This window comes from Vombatus ursinus, unplaced genomic scaffold (genome assembly GCF_900497805.2).
Source record: "Vombatus ursinus unplaced genomic scaffold, bare-nosed wombat genome assembly UNPS02014818.1, whole genome shotgun sequence".
Lineage (NCBI taxonomy): Eukaryota > Metazoa > Chordata > Mammalia > Diprotodontia > Vombatidae > Vombatus > Vombatus ursinus.
In genome coordinates, this window is record NW_020954596.1 from 51,330,649 (window position 1) to 51,345,118 (window position 14,470).

Genomic DNA, 14,470 nt, shown 5'->3' on the forward strand with positions numbered 1-14,470 from the left:
CCAAATTTATTAAGTACATACTATCTGCAGGAAGATACTGTGTTACACACTGTGGGAGAAACTTTAGAGAAGGTATAGTCATTAGGCTTATAGACTTTACAATAAATATCTCATATTATACTCAACAAGAGGTAGACAGATATACATGTGGTAAATAATGTTAGATATATGGGCTAATGTCTAATTAACTCACCATTACTAATCTCCAAATTTGAACTTATTGCTAGTATGCTTCTGGACCCATTAAATTATGTACACCAATGGAAAAGCAAACGTAAGTGAGCAATCAGATTCAAGATATGTGTACTCAATGGACTTAATTTGATCAAAGTGGCCATATTTCTGACCAGGCAGAAATTCCTATGCATTAATATATCATTGATATGAAAGATGAACAGGAGGCAATTAAGATAACTACTATAATGGTTCAGGCTGATAGTTATGACGGCATGTGCTCTGGGCCCTTGTGCCAAAGTCTCCGAAGGGTTTATTTTCTCAAATGCTTTTTATTGTTTTGTGAGATAAGTGTAATGATCTAAGTTCACCCATACCCTCCATAATGTTTTATAAATGAACTTAAATTCTCAAATGATTTTGGCTATCATGTCACTCTACTTGGTGAGGAAATTGTGCTGTTTTGCTGAAGCGGATTCTGGGATCTTTTAGTTTCCTTGGTTTGCTGATTGTTTCTCACTGGTGGAGACTTTTCTAAGATTCAATATGTTTAATTTTGTTATTTTTCACTGTTGATAGCCTGTATAATCAGGTCAGGTTCAAATTGTGGTAATTATAAGTGTTTCCTCATCTCATCCTTTTCTTCTGTAAGGTGCCTTTCTTTATTTGGACATTTTGCTTATGAAAGAGACAAAAACAATGACAGTTATTTGGGAAAAAACAAGTTCTCGGGGAAAAAAAGTGCTTACTAAAGTCAAAGATAGCCAAAGTTTCTTATTTCCTAGCAACTCTTTTTTGGAACTATTATTGTATTTGAAAATATTATTTTGGAACATTTTGGAATTAAGATTTTGAAGTTGATATCTAGGAAATCCTCATAACTTTTAGGGAGAGTAGTATAATTGTATGTGGCCTATTTATGCTGTGTCTCACAGAAATAGGAATTTTGATTTCTTACCCTATAACAGAGGTATGTCACTTCAAATACAGAGACCTTGCTTTGAGGCAGGAATCAATCAGTGACTAAAGAAGCAAAGCAGGGGAAGGTATACTGCCCCTCACATCCTGAAATCAGCCAAGCCCAGCTGAGTGTAGGGCTTAGAACTAATTCGAACCCTATGCTGCTCAAAAGGAGATCAGCTTGAGTGGATGTCTCAAAGAAAGACAGCCTAAGAGTTGAGAGAAGAACTTAGATCCTGCCTTCTCCCTACCTCCCCTCACTGTACTGAATAGAGGAAGCCAGAATTTTGAATCTGTAGTTGAGAGGTGAGCTCTCTGGGAGAAGCAAAGTCTTGTCTGCCTTATGCTTTACTTCCACCTAAGGTCAGAGAGAGGGGAGGCTCCTCAGAGGTGTGTCCGTCCTGACCTTTATTGCCACCTATGGTTTGAGACAGGGAATCCCTTCAGAGCCCATTCAAGAAAGTAGACACGAACACCTTTGAAGATCCCAGGTATGCCTTTGCTGAAAGAATATGATACAGATTTTAGAGTCTAGTCAAGGAACATCTCCCTTGGAGTAACTAGAGGAGAGGTGACTTAGCCTAGCAGGTGACTTTTGATACAAATGATTCGTTAAGATGATAAAGGACTCTAAAACCTTCAGTTCAGAGGCATGACTCGTCCCTGGCAAATGAGTTATCCTACTTACGTGCCTGCTTACTAGGTTTTTGGGAGTTTGTATCTAAGCTTCTGTACTGACATTGTGTGCATTGGTAAGAGTCTGTAACCCATAGAGATTGACTGTTTTGATTATCCTTAACTTTGCATTTTGTGTAGTAAATGTTTCTCGTCTAAGAGTTAATGGTATTATCTTGCCTAATCTGTTGTGTGTAGTGGGGGCATAGCTTCCCCATACCAGGGTGACCCTTAGAAACCTGTGAGTTAAGTAGTATGACCATCTCAGAACTGTTCCTCCTTGGCCCCTCACCTCCTTTCCAGGACAAATACAGGTAGGGGAGCACAAGCCCCAGCCCAGAGAGAGTCTAGAGAGGAGGAGTGCACTATCTTCTAATTTGGTATTTTCCATTGTCTCAATCCAGACAATGATTTTCACTGTATAAACAACTGATTCTAAAATGACTGCTTTGTCTCCATTGAATAGTTTCCTGTTAATGAATTTCATTCATTTCTATGATGCTTTCATTTTTCATTCACTGACACACCCAGTGGCTTCTGATTGTCATCTATTTTTTAAAAAAAAGAACAATCTGGGGGCAGCTAGGTGGTGCAGTGGATAGAGTATCAGCCCTGAAGACAGGAGGACCCGAGTTCAAATCCGGCCTCAGACCAAACACTTACCACTTACTAGCTGTGTGACCCTGGGCAAGTCATTTAACCCTAATTGCCTTAAAAAAAAAAAGAACAATCTAATGTAAGGTCCCAAAGGACACCAGCTATTTTTGTTTTTCTCTCTGAATCCCTTGTATCTAGCTATAGAGAAGTTGATCAATAAAAGCTTGTTCTGAATGTCAAAGTTTTGACATGCCAAATACTTCACATCAAACACTGAGAAAAAGTTAGTTCTAATCATCTTCTGGAAGAAAATATTCAAGCTCTTAATGCATGAGACTTCTGCCCTTTGGCTTCTTCATTTCTTGATCCCCACCCATATTTTCCACTAACTCTGTCCTTCCTTGAGCAAACTTTCTCAATACTGTCAAATTATATGTTCATTTGGTTTGCAGGATCTTGTTAAAGCCTTTAGAGGACTTTTTGGCTTCTTCATCCCCTGGAATGTATGTTGTCATACTACCTACATTTACTATCATGGTATTATATTTGTGTAAGTTCATCATGAGCACTTCTAGGTAACGTATCTAAAAAAATTAGGTTTCTCTTTGCCTCTGGGATCATAATGAAAAAGCTCCTTTATTTGCCTTTTCAACTGTAACCTGCATACACTCCTTCCATTTAGCTATAGTTTCTCTGTGTTCTGTTTTAATTTATTAAAAGAACAACAGTATGGATTGTAAGGGAAACAGAGATGACAGGAGGATATTAACCATTGGTTGGTTGCCTGACCATCCCTTCCAACTGAACCCCATGCATAGGTAAGAGACACAATCTAGGAGGTGTAACCTCCTAGATTGGATGGAGTTGGGAGCAAAAAATAAATTCAGATGTGTATGTCATTTGATTGTTTTTTCAGATTGTCATTGTCTAGTTCACTTTCCTATTTCCTACCCCTTTCAGAACAGAAGGGAAACCCAGAGTTCACTAAACAAGACACACAAGAAGGTATTGAAAAGAGAAAAAAGCTGATTTACTATTGAAAAACTGATGGTAGTTTAATGTTAAGTAACAAAGCTGATTAAGAGGCAGGAAACCATAGACAAAGAGAGATTTTTCACCTGCTTTACTTACTTGATATCCCTAAATTCTAAGTATTAAAATCAATACAAAGGAGTGGGTAGAAACATTTTCAACCGACCAACAAGGATGCTATGAAGGCTGATGACTTTGTATAAACAAATCTATGTAAGTCACACTATCAGAAGGAAGAGCAAATACAGTGAAAACAATCAGTAATTCAAAACTGTTTATTTGTGACTTTGGGATAGACCCAGAGACAGTTCAGATTAATTCCCTGAGATTCTACAGGTAACTTATTAAGCAGATAAAATACAGTTATAGATGATGAAGGGTTGCTAATGTTAATATAGTATTTCTGAATCCTTAGTTTTGAAGTATATAATATGCATACTTATTTACTTCATATAAACAGAGGCTCTAATAAATTAGCATCCCTCCCAAGATTCCCAACATAAAAAGCCTGCCACAGAGATGCCAGCATAACCTATTGCATTCCTGGAGAGCTCCATTCAGAAATGCCTGTGTATTTACTTTTATGGGTGAATGAACTGTACTACAATTCTGTCAACAAAGACAAAATAAAATCACGCCCTTAAAAAAAAGAGGCAGCAAAAGGTCTTAGACCAAAGGATAACCCAATAATTTCAAATTAAAGAAATCTTACTCAAAGCATATATTAATGCAACAGTAACAAAACAATGCCATATTTTCTTAGTGTTTACAGCCTCACAAAAGTCGTGTAGATACAGAACAAATGGAATGCAAATAAGCATTCAACCATACATCATATAGACATAGCATTAAAAACCTTTTGAATTAAAAGAAGTGAAATTCATTTAACTCTCTTTAAGTTTCAAAAACATGAAAAGCTGAGCTTTTGCATACATTAAAACCCCTTTGAAGTCAAAAGAATAATAAGAAAATTTAATGTGTATGCAATTTTAAAATATATACATTACTTTAGGTCAAGAAAAATATAGCAAAATAAGATACTGCAGTAACTTTAACACATATTGACATAGAGTTATTTTTTTTTTAAAGTAAAAAGGCATCTCTTAACATTCATATCCCTTCTACTTACCATACTGGAGGGCTTTTAGTGGAAACCAAAACAGAATAACTGAGTGGAAGAGGCCATTTAAACAATGAACCCAGAAAACCTAAGGGAAAACAAAAATCCATGAGAACCATTTGCGATAAACTAGCTCTATGAACTCTGACCTTTCTTTTTATCTGTGGGCTAGATTCACAAAATGTGTTTCTGTCAGGCCACCACTGTGAACTAATAGAAGTGACAGACACTTTTTGCCTCTTAGCCCTTCATGGGTCATTTATTTATTTTTATGTTTCCAAAAGTGTTTATTCAGTTTCACTTTTAATCTTTTTCTCTTTTTTTGAAAACCTTGAAAGAATATACCAAGTTTGATACTTGTTGAATAAAGACAAATAAAATTTAAAATTAAAACAGACCAAATTCTTTGCATGAGAATTATTTCCATATTTCCAAGAGAACATATACCTTTGAGATTCATTTAATCTTCCCATGCAAGGTTAGAGGTAAGGATTCATAACAAACACAAAATGCTCTATGTTTAAAAAGATCAGTATAAAATTTTGAACTAAAAAAATTGAATATAAAGTTGTACGATCTTATTCAAAAGACTTCCTAAATTTTTTCTTAACACCTGTCAAATGTTAAGTGGAATGCCGCAAGTCATAGATATTAACATTTCATAAAAGTCAAATAACCTACTTAAAGCAATTGCATTCTAAACACCATCACACAACCATCACTGGTGCTTTCTTTGGAATGGATGTGTGAAAGAAAGTTATAGAAAAACGATTTGGAACTCTTGTAGCCTTCTGAATGGTAATTAACTTTTCTTATTTAAAAGTGCTTCTTGCAAATGTAACTTTTGTTGTATAAAATTGGCATGTATTAATAGTTTTAAGCTGTTCAAACAACAGAAATTAAGTTGCCTGCCTCCCAAAATTTTCCACTGTGATCTCAACATCCTTTGTTAGCTTACTCAACTATACTGGATTGTATGATCCAATTTACGCTCCAATACATTACACATTTGAACTTGTGTTACTCATTAACCTTTGTCTCTTCTCCTCGCTATGTCATTACCACAAGTTTTATTTGACAGAAAGCACAGGTGGGTGCAAGAAAAATTAGTTCTACTTTTCCATTTTCCTGACCGATACTTATTGTCACATGCTAATCCTTTAACCTCTGTCATGACCTCATAACCTGTGACCCTTTTTACCATAACAAACGTATGCATCATCATTCAAGGCAACAATGCTCCCACACTCAGGACCCCCATCAACTGCTGTTTATACAACTATGTATTTTGTAGCCATTTGTCTCTGAATTTTCAAACACTTATATGGAATTTAATCGCAGAATTTTCACTGAAATCAATAGAAAATTTTATATCCTACAAAATAAAATGAGACAAAAGTGGGTAGCAAGGTCTAAAACTAAAAACATATTTGCTATTTAAAGAGATGTGTCAATAATATAAATGATTTAGTTGACTTGTATTTTTTGGGGATTTACAAATATCAGTTATTTTTGTTCTAAGAAAAGATAAAGAAGAGAATTTCCCCAAAAGTGAGTCTCTTAAATTCCAACTATCTGCTATTAAATATTCTAGATCCTTTCTTAGTACTTAAACAAAGATAAATATATGAAATTAATTAAGCCAATGTAGTTTTTACATTTCTCATATAATATTGTAAAGTTTTGCAAATACTTACGTTGCTAAGTAATATTGTGAAGCACACAAAAAGGCATGCTTTATTTCATTGCTTGTTTAAAAAACTAATTACTTACAACCAAATATAGGGCAAGTTGGTATATTATTTATTTAGTCACCAATCTGATATATGGAATATCTACAAATAATCTGATTTTAGCTTTTCTTTACTATACGAAGCCAATTCCTAATTTTGCCAGTGGAGGAAATTAGAATATAGAAATCTTTCTAATATTTATATGTTATCACCAAAAGAGAGTCACAATTTTGTCTTTGAAGCAAGTAATAATGGAAATGTGGAAAAATATAATTGACAATCCGGTAGTTGGATATAAAAGAAATCCATGATATATTTATATGCTGTTTTAAAATGTGTTGCATCTCATATATAACCTATATCAAATTGGTTTCCTTCTCAATGATGGGGGAAGGAAGGGGAGAGGGAAAGGAGGGAGGAAGGAATTTGGAACTCACAATTTAAAAAAAAAAACAAATGTTAAAAAATTTTACACGTAATTGGAAAAATAAAATATTTGGAAAAAGAAAAAAATAAAATGTGCTACATCTGATCCTTATCTAGTGGCATGTAAACTATGATTCCTTTTCCCTTTAGTCCATAGCACTGTTTGTTGTGTGATATTAGAAACATCATGACATTTATTTTTCGGAGACCTCCCTGAATTAGACAATGCTGAAAAGTATCACATGGTTGGTGAAAAGACAGGCACCACTTATATTGGCAGATCTCACTAATCACTAGGATCACGTTTAAATACACACATACATAGAAGTAGCTATAAAATCAAGAGATAAATTAAAAGTACACTAAATTACACATGCAATAACTTTGTAAGAATTCACAAAATTCAGTGTATCTGTAATGATAATAATGACTAAACTCATAAATGTTAAAATTTCAATAGGACATGATCTTTTTTTTTTATAGCATATATTCTTTTCCCATCTCTATGGAACCTACATATGTGGGGAGGGAAAACCAACACTGATGAAGGTAATGATGAATATAAAACACTTAGAGAAGAGAACAAGGCAGCAAGTCATGAAGCCTATAATTTTGAAAGATGAGAACAGTATCTAGGCTAGAACTAGGCAAATAACTAGCACTCAAGAACTTTGTTATCTGAAGAGAGAGCAAAAGTTTGTGCTTCCTGTATGACATAGTGCAAAAACTCCAACATGTGATTATAGACTGTAATATTGCACATATGCTAATTTCACAGGCAGACAACATGGTAGAATGGATAAAGCAATGGTCTTACAGACAGGAAGGGCTCAGTCTGGCCTGGACACTGGCTGTATGACTCTGAATGGGTCCCTTAATCTCTCAGGGTTCTAGGCAATACTCTGAGGCTGTCAGTTGAAGGTGAGAAATGACCTGCAATGGCAGAATTAGTTTCCTCATATGGGAGCAACCTATATCAATGACATCTCTGGTCTAGTTCATGTCCTCTATCTAATTTAACATCTACTTTTGTAGCTTGGAAAAGTTGAATGTCATTATCTCTTTGTTCTTCCTCAAAGTCAAATATTTAAAGCCATAAATATGACCTGAAATTAAAATTAAAATGACATAATTTTGTATGACCCAAAATTAATGGAGAATGATAGAAAGCTCCACCCCCTACAAACATAATGACAGCCCTCATTGTCCTTTGCTTCACTTTTCCACAGAGGTCAGTAATCCATTTCCACACAATGTCGCAAGAATACAAGACCAGAAGACCAAGGGGACAATCACTTCTGACTACCCAAGACAGCTTCATTACCAGCTAGTAAAAACCAAACACTGTTGGGTAGCAGTTGTACTTTAAAAAAAACCCAAAAAACCCTGCCAATGTATTATCTTAAATACATATGTGTGTGTGTGTGTGTGTGTGTATGTACATATACACACATGCATATACACATGCATGCAATATATCTGTATATATACATGTATATGTGCACATAAGTGTGTACACACATGTATGTATATTTATATGACTTACAATCATCATGAAAGGTAACTTATTATTACTCTAAGAGTAATCTCATCCTTTGAAGGCGTATACCAAATGGGAATCTAGATATTATCTGAATCATAAAACAAATTGTATCATGAGCCCAATTGAATTTTCCCCCTACCTTTGTGTTGAAATCCAATGCATTCTGAGAAGTTTTGTATAATTCCGGATACTTCAGCATATTCTCTTTTCGACAAGATCTCTCAAATATCCCAAGAGTAAGTGGAGGCATTGCTGTAAACATCTAAGCCAGACAAAACATAAGTTTTTAAAGTTTTAAGTGTGAGACATCATTAGCAAGCAGCCAAATGAAGAAATATTCATCACAAGTTAATAGCAATTGTAAGCAGCCTACATAGCAAGCTTACCACATTGTAAAGGCCTATACACCAGCGTTCAAAGAGAATTTGTCCAGAAAAGCCATTTACAAAGGCAAACCAGATCTGAAAAAGACAAAACATAAAAATATACATTTGTCAGTTGGTTAGATATTTAAGATACCTTACATAAGGCCACTGAGATTATATTTAAAATTTTATAGCTCTTCTCAACTAGATTTCAAAATAGTATTTCTATTATGACTTTATCTTTCTGCTTAAATGAATGCATTCAGAAGGCATTTGCTATTTAGGTCAACATTTGTCTAACCTAATTAGTTCTGTTGACTACAGCCTGATATTATGTTGTGTACAGATGGGTAAGAAATAATTTTGTACTGATAACCTCAATATTGGCTTTTTAAAATAAATTTAAATAAAATAAAAACTTGTTTCTAAAAGGTACTCTAAAATTTAAGTATATGTAGAAATACATATGCATATATGTATATTCATAAGAGGTTTTTAGGTACTTCAGGTACCTTGTGTTAATTTATTTTAATAACATGCCCCACACTTTTTGTAGTGATGAAATTACACTTCACAAAATTTTTATACATTAACACAAACTTTTAGAAAATTATAAATCAGAATACAGAATTAAAACTCAAGTTCTTAACTTTTTTTTAAACTAAAATTTCATACTTTAGTAAGAAAAATTCATCTTAGATGCTAGGGCATAATGTTCTCCTAGCAGCACTGAAATTTGTAATTATCCTCTAACTTGGATCACTGACTTTGGGATGTTGATGTCTAAAGCAGAAAAAAAATGAAAATTTTCCCTTCAAAATATTCAAGTCAAATGGAAAAAAAAATTATATAGTGAAAAAGAAGAAGTTAATTTTTTTAAAACAGGAAGGCGTTAAATAGTGTTCTATGTTCATAAATGCTTTCTTACAACAGTGAAAATAGAGTAGGAATATAATTTAAAATCAACTTTATCTGAAACAGTAGAGAGGTTGGCTCAGCAATAAGATTACATAAAAAACAAAACCAAAACCTGTTAAAAGAAAGCTGGCCTGACATGCTGGTCAAGTGAATTTTAGAATCAGTGTTGCAGAGACTTTGCTACACTTCACGTTTCATTTAACCTCATTATGGAAGCATGAATTGCTACAAATTCACCATTTATCAATATGTGCCCAGGCTGGCCTCCAGACGAAGAACTCTTGTGCACAAGCTGCTCTTCCTCCTTTTTATCATGTGAGGGAATGAGTGAACATGTATGAAAACAAATGTTGCCCTCGTGAGATGGAAAAGACAACACACACACAAAATAAGTCCAAATTATTTTGGGACTGTGACATAAATGGACAAAAAAAACCAAACCAAACCAAACCATGTACTTTCAAAGCTGAAGCCGAGATCGTAACTGTGCATGTCATTTATTTGTCTAAAAACTCTGAACAGTGTGCCCATAATGGGAATTGGAGAAGTTGCCCATGCAAACTTGAAATATCTTGGCATTTCCACTTGAGCTAAGATTATTCCTCAGGGTTGTGCTTTAAAAAAACATTTTTTTTTGTATAAGTATACGCAAATTGATGAGACAGACTTTAATGCTGTCTATTGTGTTGCACATTTGGCCTTTTGCAAATGTGGATTATGTAAATACATATTTGTGATACCCACTGTGACAGTAATGGTCCCCCTTCAAAGCCACTACAGCCTATTGTATTAATACATACTAAGAAGCTCTTTCAGAGTTCTTTGAGTATCATGGAAATATATACAAGGACTTTAAAAAAACAAACTTTCAATTATAGTCTCAGTAGACTATGGGGAATCTTTCCAAGCTCTTGTGGTGTGAAGAGAACTGATGTCTTTGCATACCAAATTCACTAAACGGACATAATTTAACTTGAGGTTTTTCTTTACAAGTGCACATGATATCTTTAATATTGCATGAGAAATATGCAGTATCAATTTTTGGGGGTGTTGGAGAGAAAGAAAACATTGGAAATGTGAATAGCATCTTCTTGTTTATACAAAAATATCAGTATGGATCAAAAAGGTAGTATAAACAGAAAATGAGAAAAACTTCAACAAAACAAACTACAGAATTATGCATAAATCATTATCATTACTTTAATAATTTTAAACTTTAAAATAAGTTTCAACTTTCAAATTAAACTAACACATCTAAGTTCACACTACATATTAATTACAATTTAAAATGCATCATCTAGTGCCTTGTAGTAGAAGTGTTGAGATACTTAAATTGGTAGTATCAACACATTCTTACCTTTATTATTTTACCTACTAAAAGTTACTGTGAAATGAATTCACTGCCTTCTAAAAAAGCCTTTTAATATTTTAAACCAGAATCATTTTGGAGTTTAGTAAATAAAAGTATAAAATGATATGTAAATAAAAATTTTCATGTAACACCATTGTTATTAGTTATCTGTAAGTTAGGACATTTTGCATCAGCAAAAAATTCTTTTTCTTTAATGTAAGTGGTATTTCAGCCCTGCAAAGTCATCTTTTTGTTATTTTTAATCTTGTGAATATTATGCTATTCAGGATCATAACATTAAGATAGATTAAGGAATAATCTGATACTAAGTAAAAGAATGCCTAACTTCACATAAAAACATTAAAGTTTTGTCTTGAGCTGAACCAAAACCAAGGAATTTCGAATGAGAACATGACTACTCTGAGGGATTCTACGTTATTTACAGCAAACACTCTCTCCAAAGAGGGCCAGTAACTTGAATGAACATATGAGTGCTGGTTTGTAGTTGTTATTTGCAGCTACTTTATATTGAGACTCATGAAAACGAGATCTGGATATTTGATTTCAATTTAAAGGAGCAGAATAGATTATGATAACAAACTACCTGTCCATCCATACCCTTCTCTCCAATATTCCCTCCCACCAAAATAAAGAGGAAGATGGAAAGGATATAAGAAAAGATGGTTATGAAAGTGATTTTGCAAGTTATCCCTACCGCTCAAGACAATTTCTTTATTAGCAAAGAAACTTCAGACCTGCCTCTCTCTGTATTATTTTCTAAATTCCAAGGCACAGCAGAGGCGTGGCAGCAAAAGCCCCACAGACATGTTCCTGATGTAGCATTTCTGCATATTAAACAGCAGCTTACAAATAGTCAATGAGTTCTCTGCTCCCACGCCTGATCAGCACAAAAAACTGAAAGAAAAGATTCAAGACTGGCAGTTGTCCTCACTGGGGACATTCAATGATGTATTTTTGGTCTATTCATTCACAGTATTGACATGAGCCATTAACATCTGCAGAACTTGTTTTAGCTGGCAAAAGTTGGGTATCTGGGAATTGATTTAAAAGGTCAACTTGTTTCCAAGATAGCTGAATTACATTTCTTTAAAATACATTTCCATGAAGTTCTAAAAGAAAAATACCTAAAAATGAGATTTCCCCGAGGTTTATAACCTGTTTCCTTTTTAGAGTGTAAAGAATTTGATAAGTATTAAAGTATTAAATCTCTCATGATGAACTTTCAAATTCAAAGCCAAATAAAATTGAAGACTAACCAGCTCTGAATCGCGTACCCTCCGGAGTATACAACAGGCCATTCAAACCTAGTTATCATTAATTTAGGTTAAAAATATTTCCTTTTCCCTCCATTAGTCCCCAAATTGTAGTCACTTAATTGTTTAATGTCAAATAATCTAGACCAATATAAAGGATCCAGCCTTGATTCTCATCCTTAATTTTGTTAAATTATATTTTTGTAAACTGATTTATTGTTGGTAGTAGTTATACTCCACACATTCCATGACCTCTACCAGGAGTTTCATAAGAGAAATCCATTAAGAGACATTCTTTCAAAACTTTGGGGTGAGGGAAAGAGAAAAATTAGGAACCTAGAGTCTGCTTTAAAGCATTAAATTATATACTAGTCTAATCCAGTCCAGTCTCCTCCTCCTACATGACTTTGACCTCAGCCCACTGCCCATGAATAGCAACTATCTAAGGTATATACATATGTATGATGAAGTAACTAGATGGGTTGTATGTCTGCTCATATGATACAATTTGGACAAAATTATACACAAACCAAAATTTTCATGAAACACTGTGGCACTTTCAGTGCTCCTAAGTTGCTTGATGTTATGAAAGCCAATCTCTAATACCAAAATTCTTACATGGCTATGAAACTCAGAACATCATGATTTCAGAAGACTAAAAATGGTAAATGACCCAGAAGACAATGGAAAGCTGCACAGTGCTATAAATATAACTTGTAGCAGGGTCCAAACAATGAAGTGTATGTAAGGACTGACACAGAAGTGTTCATTAAGGACATGCATGACTAGCAAAGGAAGCCAAGTAGTTATACAGAGAGTTAGGTACAGCATGTAAAACAGGTCCAAGTGCTATATATTGTTCTGCTTGAAATACTAAAAGAATCAGAGGATGAATGGCCACTAGATTGTTGGGTGACCCTTTGAAGAAAGTCCATGGATAAGAATCTCAAAAGGGTGGGCAGACATGAAGGGGTTGTAATCTATGAGAATGGAGGGAATGCCCAGACTGATGAAATAATAAAACCCATCTAAACAACAAAAATCTAAATATAAAACTTATCTAAAAACTACTTGCTTATCTATTCAACAATTGATTTACTGGGGTGTGTCATGAAAGTGTTCAAAAGAGGTTAATTATGTTGCTTTCCAAATACAGGCCAATACATAGCAGGGAAGAGCAGTAAATAAGTCTGTAAATTACCTTGAATGTCTGTTTAAAACAAGCTAATTATTTGGTTTGTTTACGCCACGTGTTTGCTTTTACTGGCCATTAAATAAGCAGTACTTGTGCTTTTTAAGCGTGTCTGAGTTTTACTGGTTTTACATCTTATGGCAAGTAGTGAACTTCACTTAACATTTTCATACAGTTCAAGGCACAGGATCTTAGGATGACAGGATCACAGATTTAAAGTTGGAAAGGGCCCTAGAGGCTTTCAAGTCCCAGGCCCTCATTTTATAAATGAAGAAACTGAGGCTGGCAGAAGTTAGATAGCTTGCTCAGGGTATTAAGCTAGTGTCCGAGGCAGGATTTTAACTCACCTCTTCCTAACTCCAAACAGAACAAGCTCTCCTCTGCCCCTGTTACCATAGTTTAAACTAATGAACTCATAGCTTTTTCTAAATGAAGTAAAAACAGTTGGATAATTCCTATACCTGCTCATTGGGCATCTCTATTGGGACATTAGTTGGCACATTTTGTATAAAGTATTAAATTGTATTTTCATGTTTTATTTTGTTAGACTGCCCTTTTTCATATTTCCCTCTGCAATGTAGAAATGCAGTCTTTCTAATTCTCTGATGCACAGATCTTGGACCCAATAACATAAATGGCTCTAGGAAAGCCCTTGGCTGATTTATGAGGAGGTGGTAGAATCTGACTCAATACTACCTTAATGGTCGTGGAAGATGGAGGATTTACCCCGAGTTGTAGAGGGCACATGGACATGCCATGCAGAGCTGGAGAGTGAGAACTACGCAAAATATTTACATATTATTTGTTCACATATCACCAATGTCTACACAGGACCAATATGTCTTCTGTTGATAAAAAAATTCAATTTTCATTTTTTAACAAAAGGAAATATGCATTTATATACTACCTATTCTGTGTAGGTAAGCACTGTAATAAGTGCTTTTTGCAAATAATATCTCATTTGATCCATATAAGAACCCTGAAATATTTTTACACTTGCCAGAGGCACATTAGATTTTTAACAATTTTTACTATTTTCTTTTTGTTCAATTGGGATAAGAAAAATTAAGATTTTTTAAAAATAGAATTGAGGTGGTAGTACATTTGGTT

At 34.2% G+C, this 14,470-nt stretch overlaps 1 protein-coding gene across 4 annotated transcripts in view; it reads right to left on the minus strand.

Annotated features, from left to right (window-relative positions):
• ATP8A1 (ATPase phospholipid transporting 8A1) overlaps positions 1-14,470 on the minus strand; it is a 287,178-nt gene that overhangs the window by 52,266 nt on the left and 220,442 nt on the right. For all 4 annotated transcript variants that reach the window (XM_027836226.1, XM_027836225.1, XM_027836228.1 and 1 more), the window contains 3 exons: positions 8,647-8,721; positions 8,400-8,522; positions 4,568-4,646 (listed from right to left, as the gene is read on the minus strand). In XM_027836226.1, the coding sequence (XP_027692027.1) occupies positions 4,568-4,646; positions 8,400-8,522; positions 8,647-8,721 (277 nt within the window). The remainder of the gene's footprint in view (positions 1-4,567; positions 4,647-8,399; positions 8,523-8,646; positions 8,722-14,470) is intronic.